We start from the raw sequence: 24,560 nt of genomic DNA, 5'->3' as shown, positions 1-24,560 counted from the left end.
AGAGACACACAGAGAATGGAGGGAGAGAGACACACAGAGAATGGGGGGGGGGGAGAGAGGCACACAGAGAATGGGGGAGAGAGACACACAGAGAATGGGGGGAGAGAGAGAATGGGAGGGGGGCAGAGAATGGAGGGATGGGGGATTGAGAGAGAGAATGGAGGGATGGGGGAGGAGAGAGAATGGAGGGATGGGGGAGGAGAGAGAATGGTGTGTGTGTGTGTGTGTGTGTGTGTGTGTTTCTGTGTGTGTGTGTGTGTGTGTGTGTGTGTGTGTGTGTGTGTGTGTGTGTGTGTGTGTGTGTGTGTGTGTGTGTGTGTGTGTGTGTGTGTGTGTGTGTGTGTGTGTGAAGGTGGACAGAGAGGGGCGGTGAGACATAAAGAGGAAGGGGCGCAGTTGGTGATGTAATTTGTTTTATAAATATTTTTTTAATGTGTCACAATTTTTACTTTGTAAATCTGCCAACCTTTTCTGCATCTTTTAAAGTTTGTGTTCTACTTTTTTATTAACTTTACAACTTTAGGCCTGAAAGCCTCACTTAAAAACAAACTGTAACACATAGTTGAATAGAATATATGCACTGCTTCTAAACAAAGCTAGTTACAGATATACCAACTCTTGTTGATTTTGGACCTTATAGGTTGACATCTCTTCAATTAGGAGCTCATAAATAATGGAGAGTAAAAAGTTACCAACTCAAAATCACAACTGCTTCATAGTTTACAGTCCCTGCAAATGTTGGATTACTCAGAAATAGAAACATATTGGAGTATTTCAAAGTAAATTTTTTTTTAAAGCGCACAAAATAAAAAAAAACTCAGCGTTTGGATTGCTCCTTTAATATAGACTACTCTTGTATTAATATAATTGCTTATGTAGCTTTCACATATGGAAGTCAAAAGAGAAACAGAACTACAGTATGATAATGTTCAATGCACTTCAACACCTGAAAAACGGCCAGTGCTATGGAAAGGCATTTCCTCAAGTAAAACTAATAAAGACCTGTTTACACAGTGGCTTTATCACCCTGTACGTGACCAGCACACAAGTTTTGTAAACCGCAGTTTAGTTGTGTACTGGAAAAAAATATGCGAGTTTGCTCCAATGCAGTATTCAGCTCCCCTATTTAACAAGAACAGAGAATGAATAACCAGCTCTGCACTTGATATACCAAACCCAGTGCTCCTATACTTGCATCTGTACTTAGGGTTCTGTTTACTACAGTCTCCAGGCTGCAAATCTGGAGCAAAACACAGCACCATATTTATAAAGAAAGGGAATCCGTTGGAAAGCAATTATGGTTTTGCCTTTGATAAATCTGTTGCTTTTCTGGGAACATTTATGAAATAGCCGCCCAGGAGGGTTATTTATCAAAGATTCCAGGCTCCAGAACTGGGGCACCAATACTGTCCCATTTTCTTTTCCTGGCCCAGTTTTGCAGGCAGGAGACACTGTTCGCCCTTTAAAGGACTGTAGGTCCTATTATCAAAGATTATTGGAGAAATAACTGATATCCAAAAACCAGACACAAAGGCCATCAGTTAGCAAAGCGCTTGAATGGCAATTACCGCCAATGTGACAATATGCCGCATTGCATTTCTATTACTCTCGACCAAATCCTATGAAAAGCTACATGAATTTTGTTCTTTAGCAAATCTTAATTTTTTTTTTACATTAATCTTGCAGTTCGAGAGATTTATTTTATACAAGCTCATTGGAACTATCCACACGCCACCTTTCCCCCCCCTCAAGGTGAATTTCTCCCTTGTTAGAGCCTTTCAAAGTTACTGTTTGTCAGACAGGGAAGAATGTAAGAATGTAAGAGAAATCGCTTTAACACTTGTGATATGCTACAAAAGAAAAGTGAATGGTCACATTTTTTGTCAGACAACTGCTGAGAATCAGGAAACCAATCTTATACATTAGTTAATCTTATTAACAAGATTGGGTCAGGAGCACAATTAATTAGACATCACAGATTGCGGCTGCCATGGCCAGATGCTAAACAATGCCAAAAGTCAAGAAAGTTGCTTGAAAATGTTCTGAATTTTAAACAACAACATTTATTACAGGTTTTTCCATCACTAGTATTGGTTCATAGTTACATACAGTAGTTACATAGTAGATGAGGTTGAAAAAAAGACTTCTGTCCATCAAGTTCAACTTATGCTACATTTAGACATGCTTTATGTAACCTCATATATTTTTTTAATTGTCTACAAATGATTAAAGATCGTATTTTTTATGTAGACTTTAGGCATGATTCTATTTTGTGAAGCTCTGATACTCTAAAAATAAATAAATTGATAAATAACTCTAGAAATACCAGAGCCAGCACCTTCCAAATACCTTTACACTAGTCCACTCAGAAAGAAAATTCATTTTATAGGTCTTAAGTATTTAGCAATTCTTATGAATGAATGAAAAATACACTTTTCTTATATATTAAAGTAATACAAAATTACTTATGAAACTGGGGTATAACCGGCTCACTTTTAAGTATTGATCCTATATGATTTATAAAAATGAAGTGTCAACCAGTACCAGTAAATATGTATATCATGTCCACAAAAAAAACAACTTTTAGTTGACAATGGAGGAATATATCTGTCAAACACATACTATACAACTCTCACTATATATTTGGGAGAATCTCTGATTTTTACCTGAAATTTGTATAATGTCTCTACTTTCTCCCTGAAAATATTTCCCTCTTTCCAAGGCATGGTAAGCAATGCTTTAGAAATGTAACACAATTTCATCAAAAATCTCATTATATATCTCACATAATGCTGAGTAGGGTTACACATGTAGATTTATACAGTACATTAGGCCCCCATCGCTAATATATTGAAAGAACTGTGGCTTACCTTCTTCCTTTGGAGGCTGACATCGAGTTTCATTGATGCACACTTGTTTAATGTGTTCAGTCGCCTAGAAGTGAAGGGAAACCCTAGGATTAGTATCTCGCTCACGGATAAGAACGCTCTCTTGTGCTTCCTAGTCTTCCGAGCCTTCCAAGGTTGACCTCCCATTATCTCCAAAGGGTTTTACACGAAATCCACAGGCTTAAGAAATATGTCCACGTGGCTTCCTTTTAACTTGGCTACAAATACTACTGACATTTAGCGGGAAAGCCTATGCAAATGTTGATCTTGTAACATTATCATCAGCCGAACAAAAGTTGAATTTGCTTAACGTAGTTGAAGCCAATGACTTTTCTATCTGAACCTTCTACTTGTAGAGTTGTCCTATAAATCTGGTTGATGGGAGCATATAGGCTCTAATTACAGCTGTCATTGCTCACCTGGCCAATGGTTCCAGTCTCCACCCATACACATGCAAACTACCCCTGAGAGATAATGTATTTTACAGAACTGAATACACACTAACTTATCATCTTTCTTTAGCAGTTTTCTAACTGTAATGTGATCACAATTTTTGAGGTAATTATTTATGCTTGTCTAAGCCCGTCAGTCTGTTTCTTCAACAGTCCCAGTAGTTATCTCAAACTATTCAACTGATTAGTTTAAAGTTTCATGTAAGATTACAAGTGCATGCAAACTCATGCAGCTAGATTAGCATTTCATTTACTTGACATGATTGTGCATTTAGTTTTATAATCTCTTCTTCTAGATGCTAAACCCTTTTTGTAAGGCAGCTATCAAACACATGATGCGAGCTGTACATGATGCGAGCTGTACATATTCGGAAGATGTGTATTCCACCTTAAATTAGCTTCGCTTTGGCTATTAGTGGTTAGTTTACCCAGCTACAGATATAAGACGAATACATACTTACTACATAAAAAGCAGCTTTTATTTAGAATGTTTTACACTAGTGTAATTATGATAACTTATACACATATAAAGCAACAAACCAAACTCGATTTTTAGTTAAATATGATTAATAAAAGATGTATTCAAGTAAAAAACAAACAAAACCTGTGTGCATCAAATATCTACATAGCAGAGCACCAATAACAAGCCATGTTGCACAATGACAGGGCATCTAGAGGCTGTTTGTGAAAAACTGAAAACAGGGGATTAAACAACACATTTTCCTCTGTTACATCCTTAATTCCTTACTATGAAGAAATTATTTGAATTGAAGGCCCCCTTATCAAGTAGATACCAATATAGATAAAGGAATTGTATACACAAACAATGGGGAATTTGAGCAAAGTTTCACTCTAATTTTGTATCTATTGAAACAATTTAGCATAGCGTCAAAGCTCTGATAAATCAGTTTCCTTCATAATATTGAACAGAGAAGATAATTTCTTTATTACTTTCTGTCTTGCTGTATAAAGAAATTACACCGTGGCACCATTACAAGACTAAACGGATGTACTGTAGTCTTCATGCTGCAAAAACTGCAATACTAATGCATGGAGGAGTACTAGGTATATAACAGATAAAAACAAAATTTTCAATCAAGTAAATATGGTACTATTTTCATCATATTTGCTACAGGAAGACTATTTATCCACCAAAATATACGTGTGCTGTGTGATTCACATACATTATTGGCATTAATGATGTACTCAGCGGTGCGCAAATTGGGGGGCACGCCTCCCCAGGGGGGGCGGGAGAATTTCTAGGGAGGGCGCGGGCGGTTGCAGAGGCCCCGCGCTCTTCCCCGCAGCATTTAAATTAAATGCCGGGGGAGGCGTGAGGCCTCTGTAACTCCCTTACCTGCTCTCTGCGGGTCTTAGGCGACGCGTCGACATGGCAATGCGCATCAAATTACGTGGCGGGTTACGTAACGTCATATGACCCGCGACGTCATTTGACGCCGAGTCATTGGGAGAGGGGGGTGCAGCTCAAGAAGTCTGCGCACCCCTGATGTAACTTACATAATGAAAACTCCTGAGTATGAACTTTGGCATCTCCAGCATCAAAATGGTTAATAAACCAACATTTAAATTCTCTTCTAAGACTACAATGAAAATCTATTAAATTTAACCATAATGTAATTATGCCCCTATTCTGATTAGGTAAAACAATACAGACCTTCCGTTTTTTCTAACACTATCTATTACCGGTATATCTTACTAGTATAAGATAACTATTGTTATCTATAATTATGTATCTATGTGTCTAATTTTCTCTGTCAATTCATATTACTATAATATTAAAACTATTATTTTCTCTAAAGACATACAGTGTTATATATGAAGCTTCTGATATTGCCATGTGATGCTAGGCCAAAACAACATTATTATTTTTGCTTGTGTCTACATCAAACATGAGAAGCTGCTTAATCAGCTTTCTTATATTGAATAAGGATTGCTACCCAGAAATGTGCTGCCAAGCCAGAAATGACAAACGAAAAGATTGAGTTGCAGAATTGGATAACCCCAGACCCAGCTAATAATCACGTAACTCTGCACCAGCTCCTCCTATAACAATTTGTCCAAACACTTACACGTTGTTTAGTGAAAATACCTTGATTTACTGGCGTTTAATATACCTTTCTTACCATTATTTGTATGACAAAATACAGTTCTAAATCAAGATAGCATTTAATTAAAATCAAGATTTCTGATACATACAGAATTGATCTCGTTTTAGTGTTGGATCGGGAAAATTTTGTGTTCCAACATAGTGAAAAACATAGTTTATTTAAAAAAAAAATTAAAAGTGAACCTGTCATGCTTTTCATTTGTGCAGAAATACCTAATTGGTGCTCAAACGTGTGAAGGGAAAAAGTAATAAAATATCCAAAAAGTATTTGTATAGCAATAGATGTTCAGAATTGTCCTTATCTTATTAGCAGCATGTTGAGAAGACACTACCTGGTATATCAATATATAGATAGTCTATGCACAACCCCTACAGGAACTAGAAAAACGGTGGGGCTGCCTCTGCCAGTTGAAGCGACCGCAGCTCCTCCTCATATCAGTCCCCGATATTCAGGGTCTGGACATGTGGAAATCTTTCCTTAATTGAGACGGGGTAGTCACACTTTGTATGCTGCTGAAGAATGTCTGCTCGAAAAATGGTGACCTCGCGTTCTGACTGACGCAAAAATCCGCAAGATAAATAAAATAAAAACGGTGCACTACAGCAAATACAGAGCTGGCTAGAATGCAAAATTCATATAAAAAGCATACATTTATTGATTAGGTATTAATCGGAGACACAAATATCCTCCAATGTGTCATGTGTCCACATGGAGCTGGGTGTGAAACGTGTTGGAGGACTTTATGCCTCCTGTGACAGGGCATTAACCCCGGTCTAAAAGGGCTTCAATAGAAAGCCTGTATTGGCAGGGCCACCAATAGAAATCATGGGGCCAGAACAAATTAAAGGAGCAGGCCCCTCCACCCATAGCGCACCTACTGTACCACGGAATTTTTTTTAGCGCGCAACTATTACTTAGCCCCTTAATACATATAAAAACACATCCCCAACTCCCCCAATACATATAAAACACACCCCACCCCCCCAATACATATAAAAAATATACCCCACCCCCCAATACATATAAAAAATATACCCCACTCCCCCAATACATATAAAAATATACCCCACTCCCCCAATACATATAAAATATACCCCACTCCGCCATTACATCTACAAATATGCCCCACTCCCCTCCAATACATCTACAAATATACCCCACTCTCCCCAATACATCTACAAATATACCCCACTCCCCCAATACATCTACAAATATGCCCCACTCCCCCCCAACACATCTACAAATATACCCCACTCCCCCCCAATACAGGGGGGGGATTGTGCCGGTGGCTGCAGGGAGGGTGCAGTGTGCCGGTGGCTGCAGGGGGTGGCGGTGCTGCGTAGGGGCCCCGTTGGCTGCAGGGGCTGGCGGTGCTGTGGGGGGCGGGGGGTGGGGGTGGCGGTGTTGCGGGGGCCAGTGGCGGTGGCTGCGGTGCTGCAGGGCGATGATGTGGGGGGGGGGAGGGTGGTGGCTGGCGGTGGCGGGGGCCCAGTGGCTGGACTGCGGGGGGGGTCGGTGGCTGCCGGTGGCCTGGCGAGAGTGTGGGAGGGGGGGGGGCGGTGGCTGGACTGTGGGGGGGCGGTTGCTGGCAGTGGTGGGGGCCCGGTGGCTGGCGGGACTGCGCGGGGGGGGGGGGGGGGCGGTGTCAGGTCACAGCAGTTGCTGCAGGCACCTGTCTGTCCCACGCTGGCTGCTCACGCGCGCTCCGGGCCTCCCTCTCACGCTGGCGAGGTGGAAGCTTAGCCCAGCTGACTTCCGGCGCTGCCATCAGAGAGACCCGGCACCGGGTGTAGCGTTTTTTTTTTTTTAAATTAACTGGCCCGGCCGCGCAGGGGGCCCGGGCGGCCGGCAGACCCCCCACCCCCCCTGATGGCGGCCCTGTGAATTGGTCTGAAGAGTCCAGCAGGGAGGTGGTTAATTGCAGCTACAGACAATTACCCAGTCAGATTGGTAGAAAAGCCTTAGCACAGGGAAGGTGTTTGCTGACAGAGAGGGACAACAGGGGACCACCCCCTCTATTCCAGGACACAGTGGTCACTGGAACCTGCCAGAGGGTGCACCCCACTGACACCAACCCAGAGTGAGGGAAAGAGCTCCTTATAATAGGTACCTCTTTGGAATGTGGGCCAGAGGCTGCTAAGAGGCCTAGCCTCCCAGCCCTTCAGATAGGGACTGAGACAGTGAGTTACCCCCTCACAAAGGGATAGGTGGTTTATTTATTTGTGTGCTGCCTTAAAGATGTATTGTTTGAAGCTACGGGCTCAATAAAAGCAATGATTTATTTTCCCCAAATATGTCTGTCTGGTTGAACCTCTGCATTCGTCTCCTACATATGGTGTGAGAGTGGGATGAGAGGTGGCCCTTGAATTTTAAAGGAGCCCTGGAGACCGTCCAGGAAAATTTGTTGTGCTTTTGTTTGCCTACAGTTCCTGCAACAGCTTGAGCAACAAAATCAAGAACAAAAGAAACACAAGCAGAAGTGACCAGAATTAAAGGGCTACACACCCAGGCAGGAAAGTTACACTGCACTGGAGAAAGCTCCAACGCCACAGTCTGGCTGAGGGGGACTGTGACAGACGATGAGCCACACAAGATACTGACTCTGTAAGCAGGGTTTTTTAAAATGGGCGCTCAGAAAAATAAAAAGTCTACAGAGACGCCTGTGTGAACTACAAACTCTGCAAGTGGACTCTGCCCACCTGTAGAACTACCAGCTGGGGTTGTAGCATATGCAGAGAAAATCGCTGCAATAGTACCACCCAAGCGAGGTCAACTGGAAGAAAACACCTGATATCACCCAAAGGAAGGGCAAAATGTGGGTTCCTGTAATGAACCCGGCCACACGGAAGAGTGTCCCTTCCGATCCTACGAGGATACAGACGAGGACGCACCCACAAAACACCTCATACTGTAGATGGTGGAGATGCCTGAAATTTGTACACACCGAAAATACTTTGTTTCTATGACCACGAATATGATTGACAGCAGCAAGAGCAGGATCGGCAGAATGCCGATAATTTCCACCAGCTAATGCAACCGCAAGAAAAGCATGGTGGATACAGTGAAACTTCTGATGTTTCAAACACAGAAGGAGACCCCAGTATTCCTGATCAGATGGAATAATCCAAAACAAAAAGGCGGAAAAGAAAAGAGGTTCACCAGGTTACCATGGAAGTTGTAGACACGTCCGCAGATGACCCTGCAACATCAGAAGGGGTGGAGATGCCCTAGAGTGAATGGAAAAATGTGTTCAAGGAGTGGGGAATCTCAGAGAGCCCAAGAAAGAACTTGTGTACCCCGAAGAAATGTATGTCTGGTTCTGACAGTAAGAAACCCTCAACCAACAATACCAGTGAACCTGAGCTGGAACCAATAAGTGATGATCCATTTGGCCAGCCCTGAAGATACACTGAAAACTGCCAAGCATGACCTGTGATCTTATCTGTGAATGATTGGAAAAGAAGATAGAAGATAACACCAAGCTACATAGTGTCACACACCTTTGACTGTGGGACTGTGTGGAACACGGAGCATTGCTTACGTAGTGACTTCGAAGACCTGATGACTGAGGTGAAGACGACGAAATCTACTGTTACCGCCATGGTCAAGAAACAGACCCGCTCAGATTAAGTTATTGCTGACTTGCAGGAGATGCAGGGGTAAGCTCAAAAGAAGGCCCTCCATCACAGTGTAGAGCTTGGATTATCTCAGAAGTAGTCTCTTTGTCTTGGTGCAGAGCTCGGAGGCTCTTGAAAGGAGTTTGACAGCCTCAGTAGGGCGCTCTAAGTCTATCTGATAAAAATCTGCAGTCTCTGTGCTGAGCTGGAAGTCTCCCAGCAACAGTTTCATAGTCTAGGTACCGAGCGGGACATCTTCTTCCAGAAAGAGGTCCATACTCTGAATATAGAGCTGGCTGTCTCTCGCCAAGAGGTAAACTGTCTCCAGACAGAGTTGGACATATCGTAGAATGAGGTTCACACTCACCACATAGAGTTGGATGCCTCACACCAGGAGATCAGCGGTCTCCACACAGAACTGGAAAACTCTAAAAAGGAATTTTACAGTCTATTGGCGGAGTTGGAAGTCTCTCAAAATGAGGTCCACAGTCTTAGTACGAATCTTGAAGTCTCTTAGAAGCGCTTCATGTCCTCAACCTAGAGTTGGAAGTCTCATGCCAGGAGACATGGAGTCTCAACTCAGAAGTGCATAAATGGAAGGAGGACTATGAGAAGGCCCTGAGGGTTATAGAGACTGTGGAATGAAAGAATAGAAACCTGACAGAGCAGGTTTCATATCTGGCTGTTCAAGCCAGTAAAGAAGTTAAAGAGAAGCTACAACTCCATTGAGGAAAGTTGAAAGTACAGTTTGTACTGAAAGAAGCAGAGGGCGCCCATCACCATGAAAAGCGCAAATACCTGTGTCTGCCATTGGAACTCTCTCAGATCAAAACAGACTCTGAAAGAGAGAGGTGTGCCAACTCTCCAGAAATATGGCCGAGCTCCCATTCAAGGAAGGTTGGAGAGAGAAAGGTATCTGTGCAAACGCTCTGCAGCGCTCATCATACAGGCTTCCTACAGAGGAACGAAAACTTGGCAGCTGTGTCACCAGAATAAAGCCGCCTGCCTTCTCGAGTCAATATGGAGAATACAACGTCAAAAGAAAGAATTATGAACTTTTGAAGCAATGTGTAATTTAACTCCAGTAAAATGTTAGGAAGTGTCTGCAGAAAAAATGAAAGAAGCTGCTTGTGTGATTCAGTCCAGATATAGGTCCTACATCACAACCAAGCAAGCTGTGCAGTGCTATAAGAGCATCCACAATACCGTCTCAGTGCTATAACCGGCAGTTCATAAAACCTAGGGAAAAAATAACCGAATTCGGACTGAGACGGACAATACAAATTCAGTGCTGTTATTGTACTCACGGGGCCTCACGATGAAAATAGCTGCTATAAAGATTCAGTCTTTGGCTAGATTAAGAGAGAATAGTGTCGGTGATCTGGACTCTAAATATGCAACTGTAGTTGCCCACTCATCTTTGCAAGGGAAAAAGGCACAAGAATACAGGCTTGCGAACTGCAAAAGGAGAATGAGAAAAAGACTGATGTACTGGAATTTAGTGATCCTAAACCAGCCGCATATGAACCCTCTACGGAAAAGGGGGTGTACCTTTTGCGGGTAAGTCTGTGATCGATAAGAAAGCTGTAGGCCGGGGTTCCCCTGGTACAGAAGGAGCTCCCAGATGGCGCTAATGAGTTGAGTAAGCCCACCTGACATCACTTGGGACTTCCCCACACATTAAAGTAGCGGTCAGCTTAGAAAAAGGAATACGTCAAGAAAGAGAGGCCCAAGACGATAAGTCTACCAACTATCAAACAGAGAGGCTACGGGTGTCAAGCAGAGTGGATAAAAACTCTGCCCAGGTTGAACCAGCGGCGATCATTGATATTGAACTAGACACAAGTGGTCACACTAGTCTCAGGGAAGAAAAGAACACCCGCTACGTGGACAAACTCGTGGACAAACAATTAAAAGGAGACTTGGTAACATGGAAAGAGGAGCTTGAGCAAAGAGTCCTCCGCAAAAGTGTGGAAGAAAAGCATATCATGGAAAGACTGTGCTTGGAAAAAGTCCTCCGTGAGCGACTAAAGCACGCTGAATACAAGCCCATACTGGTTGTCTGCACCAGCCACAAAGACTGTGTCACGGATGTCCTCCTCAACCACAGCCACATATCATGGCCACGAACTGATAGAAAGGGCTCGAAGTCCAGCGTGACTGGGGGTTCTCTCCCTCCATTCATGCTCCGTCGACCACAGGCACATCTCGAGTGAATGGAGGGATGGGCTTCAGCCATGTCTAGTCCAAGCTACCCACAAACAGGGGAGGTATGTGACAGGGCCTTAACCCCAGTCTAAACAGGCTTCAATAGAAAGCCTGTATTGGTCTGATGATTACAGCAGGGAGCTGGTTAAATGCAGCTACAGAAAATTAACCAGTCTGGCTCAAGCTTCCTGTTTGAACCACAGGGGATCACTCTCGCACATGTATGTATGTATGTCTTTATTTATATAGCGCTTCACAGCAGTAATACACACGACAATCATATAAATAACAAATCATATAAATAACACATAATGGGAATCAGTGCTTCAGACATAAAAGTAACATTTAGGAAAAGGAGTCCCTGCTCTGAAGAGCTTACAATCGAATTGGAAGGTGTTTGCTAACAGAGCGGAATCCCATGGAACCAGACCCTCTATTCCAGGACACAGCGGTCACTGGAAGCCGCCAGAGGGCGCCACCCACGGACACCAACCCAGACCCGGACTGAGAGAAAGAGCCCCTGATAATAGTTAACTCTTTGGACTTTGGGTCAGAGGTTGGTAAAAGGCCTACCTCCCATCCCTGCAGATAGGGACTGAGACAGTGAGTTAGCCCCTAAAGAGGGATAGGCTGTGTGCTGCCGTAAAGATGTATTGTTTGAAGCTATGGATACGAATAAAAACCAAGGTTTATTTTCCCCAAATATGGCTCCCTGGTTATAGCTCTGCACTCATCTCCTACATCTCCTTTTAATGCCTAATCATTCAATATATGATTTTTATATGAATTCCGCTTTCAACCCCGCTCTGTTTTTGCTGCAGGACACCGTTTTTTTTTTCTGTTTTACTTTATCTTGTCATGGTTTTCTCTAGACTAACAGAGACTTTTTGAAAGTTTGTAGAGTTCTAGCGTGTGGTACCATTTAATAGCTTTTGTAAAAGGAATATGTCAAAGTATTCTCCACAAAAACACATGTAACGGTACGAGCCCCCCCAATCTCATATTGGCCCCTATGTGCATAATCTGCCCCCAGTTACATCTCAGTGTAGTGTGGTGCACCTGCTGGCTCACAGGACTCCTGAGTCTCCCGCTCGTTGGTAGTGGGGATTTCACCATGACAGGCGTATGAGGTAGTGCTGAGTACTACTCACAGTTGGTACAGCGCCTCCATCCCTTCCAGATCCCCACGATAGCAGGGAGGGGTTTCTGGAAGAGAACTCCTGGGTGTATCTTCTTCCTGAATAACTCCAGTCTCAGGCAAGAAGGGTCTCTTTAGCAAGGGCATCTTTATTTGTATCAGGCATGGCAGACTGCCCATCATAGCGGCCGGTACTTAGCCGCACATGTTGTAGCTGCACTTCATCAGGAAGGTCCCTCCTGACTCTTTAATCAGCCAGGTATATTTCTGCCACCTCTCCCCTAAGGGAGACTACCAGCTGTGCCAGAGCCCTGGACACAGTGGGGTCTGCTTGTCACTCTCTGCAACTCACTGCATACTGCATTTGTGTGCAGCAGACCTTGAACTCTCACTTGACTCACACTTGACAGACTAACTTTTGGAAGTGATGCGTAATATATAGGTTCCAGAAAGATCCAACTCTGTGTCACTAACAGTGGACACAGAATATGCTGTCACTTCCTTTGCTACACTTACACATCACAGGGGTTGAGGGTAAACCTCCATGATGACTACTGGCAACCCTCTTAACAGGAGTTACTGCACAGAATGAGAGAGATATATAACACCAATTTTACACATGGCTACACACGTATTTTTCATGTGCTGAACAAGCCCTGAACAAGCATATGACTGCATATCTTGAATTTGGTCATTTGCATTCCTTGTGTTTGTCATGAAATCATAATTTTTAAAGCTTTGCAATGTATAGATATCCTTCAGTGTATATCATAGCTCGGTGATATGCTTTAAAATATAACTTCAAAATCACACATAGGGAAAAACATAACACTGTGTTTTCATTTTTTTACAATTGAGGGACAGCTTATGATGTTTATTTATAACTTACTTATAGATTTAGGTATATATGCAGCGCGCTCGTGTCATATATACTTTATATATATCCCATTAATTAAGAAAAATGATATTTCATTGAAAAATTGGCAAGAAACTGAATGCAATTTATGTAGTAAAACCATTAAGAAATCTATGTATAAAAACGTCCAATTTGACATCTTATGAGATGAATGATACGTGGGAACAAACCTGACAGCTGGGAAATATCCAAATTAATAATTTCTATCATTTTTATATATTTGTTTTTAATTTAATGCTATGTCTTAGGTCAGTCTAGGACATTTAGTCGCGGCTGTTTTGTCGACCACTCGCCTCTCCGTAGGGACATCTCTCCTCTGGACGCTTCTCCGCCAAGGTAAGCCCCTAACCTTAACCTAAAAACTCCTAATATTAAACCCTAATACTAACGCTACTCCATACCCTAAAAACCTTAGTCCCTTATCCTAAAACCCCTTATCCTAAACCCTTGTCCTAATCCAAACAAGAAAAACCTTAACCCCTTATCCTAAAACCCCTTACCCTAAACCCTAGTCCTAATCCCCAACAATAAAAACCTTAACCCCTTATCCTAAAACCCCTTATCCTAAACCTTTGTCCTAATCCCCAACAATAAAAACCTTAACCCTTTATCCTAATTCCCTACCATAAAAACCTAACCCCTTGCCCTAAAACATTCTATCCTTAACCACCTAACCGCCAAAACCCCTACAATTGACTGACCTTATCGGTGAAACGGTCTGTGACTGAGTGTCCAGCGCGGGGTGACTGCGGGGAAGGGTCCCTCGGCAGCCAAATGCCGGCAGAGACTTGGTTGCAGCAAGATGGCTGCGGCCAAATGTCTGATTGTGGTGTTAGGTACAGCATGTTCCCAGGTAGTATTCATCTCATCGCCAGGGGCGGGATACCCATAAGGTTGAGGAGGCTATAGCCTGGCGCGGCAATTTTTTGGGTGGGACTGCAATTTTGTGGGGAGGCAATTTGTTTGTGTCTTAACTTTTCCGTAGCAGGCTCCCTCCTGTAGCGGCGCGTCGTCACATGACGCAGCTTTGCCATGACAACGGGACATCACATGCTGCTGTGACGCCCGGTGCCATGAGAATGTGGTGTCATGTGACATAATGGCGTCGTACGGTGAGGAGGGGCACCCCCAAGCCTACAGCAGCAAAAAGGTAAATCCGCCACTGCTCACCTTGTGAAGTATATTTGAAGTGAAACTTCCTTAGTGGCACCTCATTCGTGATGGGGTAAAAATGGATTGTGGGGACAGAAATGAAACGGATGTGACGTCAGTGCTGGCAGTTGAGGCCGGGCTGTGTTCTGGCTCAGCCCGACCCCAACACTGACATGATCCCAACCGCTCAAAAAATCGCCGCCGGCGCCGCTCCCCCCCATACGGCCGCAGACATATGCAGCTGCGGCGGCAATAGCTGCCGGCGCCGCTCCAAACGGCCGCAATTCCCCCCACATGCATTGCTAGTGTACAGCGGCTCCCCGGGCTCTCTGTCCCAGCCGCGACGGCAACGATAGCCGCCGGTGTCGCTCCTAACGGCCGCAATTTCCCCCAGGTGGAGATGGGTACGGGCGGCATCCGGGGCAGTGGGGACCCACTGACCGGCTCTTGGGACCCGGCCCGCTCTCTGTCCCAGCCGCGCGCTCTGCCGGGCTGGAGACTCTGCCGGGCTGGAGTGGAGACTCAGACAGAGCCCCCCTGCGCATGCGCATGCGTTTCTGGGCTCACTCGTGTACAGGCAGCAAGGGGAGCTGTTCAGCTACCGCCAAGCTCTGCGCTGCCGGCGCTGCGCATGCACAGTAGTCATGACGACGCTGCCGGACGCCACACATGCGCAGAAGCGGCTGGCAGCGGCGCCGTTCCCCCCACATGCTCCTAACGCCCATTGACAGCGGCGCCATTCTGCCCTCCACTGACGCGGGCGGGTGTGTGTGTCAGTGTGTGTGTGTGTGTGTGTGTCAGTCAATGTGTGTATGTGTGTGTCAGTCAGTGTGTATGTGTGTGTCAGTCAGTGTGTGTATGTGTGTCAGTCAGTGTGTGTATGTGTGTCAGTCAGTGTGTGCATGTGTCAGTCAATGTGTGTGTATGTGTGTGTGTGTGTCAGTCAGTGTGTGTATGTGTCAGTCAGTGTGTGTATGTGTGTCAGTCAGTGTGTGTGTGTGTGTGTGTGTGTGTGTGTGTCAGTGTGTCAGTGTGTGTGTGTCAGTCAGTGTGTGTGTGTGTGTGTGTGTGTGTGTGTGTGTGTGTGTGTGTGTGTGTGTGTGTGTGTGTGTGTCAGTGTGTGTGTGTGTGTGTGTAAGTCAGTGTGTGTATAAGTGTCAGTCAGTGTGTATGTGTGTCAGTCAGTGTGTATGTGTGTCAGTCAGTGTGTATGTGTGTCAGTCAGTGTGTGTATGTGTGTCAGTCAGTGTGTGTGTGTGTGTGTATGTGTGTCAGTCAGTGTGTGTGTGTGTGTGTCAGTCAGTGTGTGTGTGTGTGTGTGTGTGTGTGTGTGTGTGTGTGTGTCAGTCAGTGTGTGTGTATGTGTGTCAGTCAGTGTGTGTGTGTGTGTGTCAGTCAGTGTGTGTGTGTGTGTGTCAGTCAGTGTGTGTGTGTGTGTCAGTCAGTGTGTGTGTGTGTGTGTCAGTCAGTGTGTGTGTATGTGTGTCAGTGTGTGTGTATGTGTGTCAGTCAGTGTGTGTGTCCTGCTGCAGCCAGGGGCGGGGTGTAACATTGCGCACCACCTCCCCCCCCCCTTCCGAAATTCTGCGCACCCCTCCCCCCCGCGGGGGGACATGCGCCCGGCACGGGCATGAGTGACCGCGGGCGAGGTCCCCCGTCCATTGTAAACTGACTGGCATGCATACACACACTGACTGACATGCATACACACACTGACTGACACGCATACACACACTGACTGACACGCATACACACACTGACTGACACACACACACACACACACACACTAACTGACACACACACACACACACACATACACACACACACACACAGACTGACACACATACACACACACTGACTGACACACATACACACACTGACTGACACACATACACACACACACTGACTGACACCCATACACATACACACACTGGCTGACACACATACACACGAGGAATTCACACTTAGTGCAAATAGCTAATACAGGGGATGTGTGCCGAGCACGCGCATTATAAGTCAAATGTATTTGCGTTTTGTCAATGAAATTGTATTTTGATTTTTAATTAAAACATCACCAATACAAATACAATTTCTGTGACAAAAGTCAAAGAAGTTTCACTTACTATGCGCGTGCACAGCACACACAGCTTTTTTTTGGGAGGTATATGGACTGGCTTTCTCTATCGAATTGTTATTGCGTAAGGTAGGGAACATCTATTCCTAAGTACACCAGGTGATACTAATTCTCAAATTCGTGGCATTCACTTTTCCAGTTAGTTAAATAGCCTTAAAAGGGGCTTGTTATCAAGAGAGAGTCAATGTTTTTAGTAAAAATATGGCAATTTATCTTGGGTCAAAACCTATTTTCTTTCTCTATGATTCCTCAATAGACGCATCCACCTATTGTCACAACATTAGAAAAACATATGGATGTGGCAGGCTGACGTTACTGTTCTGGTAGCAGTAGTTACCGTTTGGAAATGAAAGTGTGCCACCAGTAATATTACGGAGTTTAGCTCGAAAATTAAATTTTGGCAAATGCAATTTGCATTTAAACACATAACTGAAAGCACCATGTGGCATTCCTGTTTTTCAAAACATGCAGCTAATACACACAGGATATTTTTTAGGCAAAACATGGCACGCTCCTTCTGCTCAAATTCCCATTAATATGCCAAATCAGATATTTCTTAACGTGATTTACAACTACTGTGACTGGTTGTTTGTTGTAAAACTAATCTAATTATTTCCAAATGTACAGTTTTGCTTTTAAAGTTTAAAGACTTTAAAAGTACAGGTTTTTGTGTTTTTTAATTTGAGTATTAAATTCTGCTGCACTAACACGCTGTGACACTACTTTATTAAACCATTACATCCAGTTTCTAAGAGAATTAGGTTTCCTTAGTGTTGATCCTCTGACTTTCCCTTTGGTGTCTTCATTGGTTTAAAGGAGGACATTCTAGAAATCCTTTCCTATACGGGAAAAACTTTTATACTCAGGATTATAAGGGGGGTGGTGACCGTATAGTGCTTGTCTTTGGAAAAGCCCCTTTGTGCTACAACTTTAGTAGAAGATTTATTCACAGTTAATAATCAGTTATGGTTTTCTCTTGGTAAGTATTGTTTACACCAACAACTTACATCAATGATGTTTGGTTCTCACCAAATAATCCCTTTTATCAAACGGTCTCAAGGAACATGAACTGGGATTTGCAAAATGAAACGTTTTGTATTAAAACAAAATTATTCCGGTTTAAAATATATTTTAGAGCAGGGGAAGTCAACTCCAGTACTCAAGAGCTACCAAGAGGTCAGGTTTTCAGGATATTCCTGCTTCAGCACAGGCGGCACAATCAGTGGCTCAGTCTACGACTGCACCGCCTGTGCTGAAGCCGGGATATCCTGAAAACCTGACCTGTTGGTACTGCAGCTCTTGAGGACTGGATTTAACCCACCCCTGCTTTAGAGCAATATTTGTAACAAGCTCACCCAACACATACCATATTTAACAGGAGTTGTAAGCTAAGAAATAGTAAAGTAAATTACATTTATAAACCCCTAACCTGTTTCATGAAGAAACCCAGTCATCTTCAATGTTTGCACAAAAAGACCAATCATGCATAAATAATAAGGCATAATCGTAATAAAACACACATTTTACATACTTTTAACAGCATAATATTCCTGCCCTTTTACAACACTCAGGATTTATGAAGCCGTACACACTAGAGAACTTTACGTTACTCCAAGAGAAAATGTCAATGGGAGTTAGACTGAATTTGCATTTCATTCTGAGTTGATCAGATATGATACTGAGAGCGGTTGAGTTGAAATGCTATTTCCCCCCCTGCTATAAAAGCTACATCAGAATGTATCGCCTGTAATGCTACATGCACTTCAACACTGAATCAAATTAGGTGAGGTTGATTTAAATATAATCATATTTTTCTGTTGAAAATAATGTTGATATACTTTGCAATTGACATATCCATTTCAACATATACGTCACCTAATAAACTGTATTTAAACATTTCTGCCTATGCAAAGACTAAGCAAACACTTCACTTCTATGAATACTGGCAGGAATTAAATAAATCATGTTGAAAATTGCAATTATTAATTATTTACTTATAATTTTTTTTAACTTTTGTCTGTCTTTTACATACAGTACTCATTTACAGAAATTAACCATGCAGTAGGTTACTAATCTTAACAGCAATGTGCTGAATAGGATTAATGTGTTCTCCCAGGGGTCCATGTACTAATTTGCGAGTAAAATTGAAGCAGGGAGCACAATTTTAACTTGTGAGGTTGTGAAGCCCATGCAATAAGACAGGGGTGTGCAAACTTTTGAAGCTGCGCCCCCCCTCTGCCTGCTCCCTTCACTGCTCGCGCCCCCCTTACCTCTATGATCGGCGTCAAATAACCCCGTGGCATCATTTGATGCTGCGTTGCCATAGCGACGACATGTAATGTCGCATCACATGACCCCGCAGCGTCATTTGACGCTGCGTTGGCATAGCGACGCGTCACACCAGCCTTCTGAATCACGGTAAGTAGAGTTGCAGAGGCCTCACGCGATCCCCCAGCATTTCATTTTAATGCCGTAGGGACGAGCACGGGGCCTCTGCAACCGCCGCGCCCCCCCTGAATAATCCAGTGCCCCCCCTGCCGGGCGCGCCCCCCAATTTGCACACCCCTGCAATAAGATATATGTAACTCTCCATATCATTTATCTCCATTGCTTCTATGTAAAAAAGAAAACGGTGATGTAACCCTTCTTGGGTAACAACTTGTACAGATGTAATGTAGGAAACTAATGTAGATTAGAAAATATGTTACACAGGACAAAGCTTGGAGAAGAAAATTGTACATACTGTAGTGTAGCATCAAAAGAATGTCAGTCCCATAAATATGTAAATAACAAATAACTAATACATTCTTGCTAGTAAATAAACTGCAAGCTAACTGTAAAGGCCGGTGTATTCTTGTGTAACAGCACTAGATTCATCAAGTTCAACTTTTGTTGGGGATGTATCAATGTAAATAAAGTGCAACACAAATGACTTGTGCTCCATTGTCTGCTTGCATTTGCCTCAAATGTAAAGTCATGATTATAGTAGGCACGCGCGTGTGCGACAGAGCGCATGGCGTCGCCCGAGAGATGGGTGCTCTGACATGGAGGTGATTGGGGAGGCGTCACCAATCTGATTTGCCCTCATTGGCTGAACCGCTCACGTGAAGTGGCCACAGTGGGAAAAAAACGAAATCACTTGGCTTTTGAAAAATCTGCTGCGCGGTTGCTCTGCATTGCGCCCGCACGCACTATGGCCGGCCCGTATCAGCTGCTGCACATTGTTCATGCAGCGCGCGAAATCGCACGCACCGTTGCACTCACTATAATCGCTGCCTATGAAACAATGACCCCCAAAAAGCTAACGCCAATTCAGACGTGGCAGATTTTGGGGATGCAAATGCAATATAAAATTGATACGCAGACAGAATGTAATTCATTTCTTTATAATCCACACTGTTAACCACCCGGTAATCTACTGCTTGCAGATATGTGCAGTGATATTCCTAAATAATTTATCCCCACTCATAGTTCACAGTGCACATTTGAACAGCTGTGTTACATTCCCCTGCAGATCGAGACACAGAAGTAATGCACCAAACTCCAGTGATGTACGAATACAACAAGCAAAACATTTTATCATAACCAATTAACACATTTTAATATTGATTTCGTATTTACAAAAGGCAACACATTTTTTTTACTATGTAACCCCTTTGGTAATGAAATGGTTTAAGTTTTAGTTATGAAGCATAATTTGTAAGGCATCCCTTTTTGTTCTTTTTTTATAATGAAAAGTAACGATTAAATGGATTTTCATTTGTAAATGACTTATTTTAGGCTATTGTTCTTTGCTTATTTCAGTAAACGATTGTCTCCTTTTCTGTTTACAATTTTCCTTTTCAAGTGATTTAAATAAGAAATGTGTTATACAATGATATGTACATAATCTTGTTTTTAAATGAAAAATCATTGGTTTAATCTGATTTACTCGTCAGCAAATGTATCATCTGTGTTTCTTTCTATTTGGTTTGTCAGATTAGGTCATTTTTTACTACCTACACAGCAATGCCCCTGTATCAGTAAGTAACAGTCCATTTTTCCAAGTCTGTGGATTCTGAAGGACAATGATGAGATATCTACCGTGCTTTGGAATGCTAATGTTCTTGTCAAGAGAAATGAGTGTCTGGTGTGAACAGAATTGTCACATATGTAAGAAGTGTTTATCCCATCATTCTGTAACATCAGGGACATCTAAATGCATTATCTTGGGTCATGTTATCCTGTCTGACTTCTACAGGTAATTGGACATGGAAATAAAAATTAAAAAAAACTATTTATAGTATGCACACTGGTTATTTTACTATAAAATCAAGCTGAAATCAGAACAATTATTGTAGTATTTGTATAGGCTTTGATTGACATAACCGTTGTTAAAAGATTCAATTGTCACTTTATTGATATCTAACAGGTTAAATGCAATCCAGATGCCTAACATACTCACAAATTGTGTGCAAATGGCATCACATTACTTTCTTTGTTGGTTAATTATGACAACTAGTAGCCATTAAAAAAATATTTGAATGTCAAAAGGAGTATGCAAGGCAGAGGTCAAAGGCTTAAGCTACTGAAAAAATGGTCCCTGTTTAATATTGTCCTTTAACGTAATTTTCTCTAACGGCGGAAATAGACAGATCTGCTAATTATGTGTATTGTACTAAAACCCAAACTCTGAAAATAAACAAAACTGAATGACAAAAAAAGCAAACTTTGTTAAACAGTGGGATTACTATTGCAAATAAAACGCCATAAACAAAGAGAGCTGGACTGGATTTTTAAAGATCATAACTTGTCCAGTAATATATATAACAATATTTAGACACACATAAACATATCTTTATATATATTACTGGACAAGTTATGATCTTTAAAAATCCAGTCCAGCTCTCTTTGTTTATAGACACACATATATTTCCCTTGTTTATGTAGGATAGAGGGTTTTCATACCTTTAGTGGACGTGGATAATATCAATGTATATGTTATGCATAAGTGAGCTACCTAATGTGATTGAGATATTTAACACTATTCTTTATTTCATCAACTTATATCCATGGGTGTTTATGGCATTTGGTGTATATTATATATATCATTATACTATATATCTTTATTTAGTCTTATTATTGTCTTTTAGTTCCACTGGGTTTTTGTTAACAGTGTATATCCTTATAGTTCGCATTTGGGTTTTTATTTTCCATGTTATATGGTTTTAAATATGTTTGTTCATGTTTTTTTTATTAAAGTTTTTGTATTCAATGTTGTTCTATGATAGCCAATCATACTCCCTATGTGTTCGGTCTCTCACTGACGCGACTCGGGTTGGGCACGCGCAGTGATGACGCGACTCAGTTCCGGGTCGCGCAGTAATGACGTCACTATGGGCCGATTTTGTCGCGAAAATTTTATGATGAATTCTATGCTATTACATGTCTCCCTACACCTTGAGAAAGTCCTGCGGGATGAAACGCGTTGGTGCGCTGTCCTACACCATTGCTAAGCTGATCAAATAAAGTTCTATTTTTATTTCCTTTGAAGTTGCCCATATTCATTTTTTTGCACCGTGGATGCGGATGGCTGTGCTCCTTCTCTCTTCTACACATCCTGATCTACATTCCTGAGGATTGCACGCTCAGGAATTCTATCTATCTATCTGGAACACACAGTCAGGGCAGTAGACCCTCTGTTATTACCTCTCTTGTGCTGGATTGTTTATCTACTACACCCCATGGGTTAGAGATATCTCACTAGGGACTGTCTTATGTGGTAGCTCTGTGGGCACCACTAGGTCCCCACCTCGCCCTGGGGTGATTATCTCTGTTATAATACAGTTGTTCTGGATATTGGATTCATTCCGAATGGACTTATGCTTGCTGTGAGCTTACTCTGTGATGCACCAATTTACCACATAATCCAAGTTCTAAAAATGAGACTTTATTGTTATTTTGGTACCTGGAGCACCTTATGCACGCCTCCTTTGCATGCACAATGGTAATAGGACAGACCACATAGTCACGCCCCCTCTGAGGTATATTAGACATCTGAGTCGGGAAAGTGTTGCTCCTCCTTCCCTTGAGAAAGCGCGTACCCACAGTGCGAAACATACATTGGGTGTGACGTCATTACGCTGATGTCTAGGAGGCAGTAGGCGGATCGTATACTACAAATACGGGTTGTATGACGATAGATACTATTTGGTTCTCTATGCTAGCAGCTCTGTACACTTATTGTGGATTCCTTTTCTGATATGTGAAATACTGCTATACGGCCTCTGACTAGCGGTGTATACATGTGCTAGACAGGGAAGAGCAGTTCTTTAGCAATATACATAGTGGATACTTAGCAATTTGGCATAATCACTCCAAGTGAGATACATATGTCTTGCTCTATCTACACTGAGCTTTGAAAGCACTACGGATGTACCTTGATTGTACTACGTGTTTACTATATCATTTGCCGTGTTTACTGAGTGTACTTAGTTCCATATTTGTATATATAGATATATAGTGCTAATAAGAAGATCAAACTGATTTGGTTTGAGCACTATATGACCTTTTGTGTGCCGTGCATTTCACTGCACAGCCACACATTGCTGCAACATCATAGAGTAAAGTGAGACTTGTGTGTGTTTATTATGTCAATCTATTGTCTTGGAGATTAGGTGGTTAGTCTAACCATATCCTATATATTGTTACCCTTAGATGATCCGAGTGTACATTGGGTCATCACAGTAGTTTTAGATCCAGGGTTTGCTAATATACGTACTATATATATGGTTACTGATAACCTAGATAAAGGGGTGGATCAATTGCCTGATTAGCACCCATCTACTTTTTAATATTTGGGGAGGTCTTTTACCCCCAGCACTGTATATATGTTCAATGTAACTGTCCTTGCGTCGATGTTATAATACCAATAACATTTTATTATTGTTTGTCTTTTAGTGGTATCCGTCCTCCTACTGTAATGGGAGCAGCTACTATGGGAAATCTGTATCTATTCTCCAATCAATAGCATACCTATTAGAGTATCTTACTAAATATACCTTGTATTATCTGACTGAGTAAGAGTAGACACCGACATAGACTCAAGAAGTAGGGATCTTTTGGTGATTCTGTCACCACCTTTTTGTTTATGTTCATGCTTCTGCTACATGCACCGGTCATTTATCATTATTAGATTTACTGAGGTGAGGGGTGTGGTCATTTTTGTTGGGTAGGTTCAGACCCAGAAAAGAGCGTTAAGCTATAGCACGCTGCCTCTGCTCCCATTCTGCGGCACCGAAGATGTTAACTCTGACTACATCTAGATCTTGCCCCCTGACCATGTCCTGCTCTCTTTTCTCTGTATTAAAAATCTTGATTTTCTTAATCTCTAGTCTCCGAGGTTACCATAGTTGCCTTTATACTGCACTGGGCTCTGGGAAAGCTCTGGGAAACTGTTTTCTAACTTTTCCATGGTAAACAAATGCTTTGAAGGGTTTTTACAATCAGTGTGTAATGTCTTTTGGGTATAGGACTTTGTCAGTTCTAATCTATTGTTTGTTTGCAAAGTAATAATGATGCTATTAGTCAAGCAGTCAGTTATATTCAAGATGGCAGCACACACCCTGCGATCCAATAAAGAAGGTCCTGCAGTGCAGTTTGTGCAGGGGCTGGCAGATAGCAATAATTATTTTGGCTATAGTTGTTAGTCAAAACAATTAAACATAAGTAAGGGATATGATCGAATCCAGTTCACGCGGGGAAATGCAAAACAATCCGTTTTCACAAGATACAAATACATACAAATAACGGTTACTTTAAGGGTGACTGAATCCTTCCGTAGGAAGACAACTATATTGATAAGTTTAAAAGTTGTTTTTTATCTACTAGGCTGAACTTCAAATTAATGTCCCCTGTACTATATCCTTTCACCGTCTCTTCATTCAA

General features: G+C 42.4%; 1 protein-coding gene across 5 annotated transcripts in view; it reads right to left on the bottom strand.

The window, feature by feature from the left end:
• The window catches only part of STARD13 (StAR related lipid transfer domain containing 13), a 375,955-nt gene that overhangs the window by 25,662 nt on the left and 325,733 nt on the right, over window positions 1-24,560 (bottom strand). For all 5 annotated transcript variants that reach the window (XM_075592130.1, XM_075592132.1, XM_075592131.1 and 2 more), the window contains one exon: window positions 2,871-2,934. In XM_075592130.1, coding sequence (XP_075448245.1) covers window positions 2,871-2,934 — 64 coding nt within the window. The remainder of the gene's footprint in view (window positions 1-2,870; window positions 2,935-24,560) is intronic.

The sequence above is a fragment of the Ascaphus truei genome, chromosome 3 (genome assembly GCF_040206685.1).
Source record: "Ascaphus truei isolate aAscTru1 chromosome 3, aAscTru1.hap1, whole genome shotgun sequence".
Classification (NCBI taxonomy): Eukaryota; Metazoa; Chordata; class Amphibia; order Anura; family Ascaphidae; genus Ascaphus; species Ascaphus truei.
This window is presented reverse-complemented; position numbering and strand designations above follow the sequence as displayed.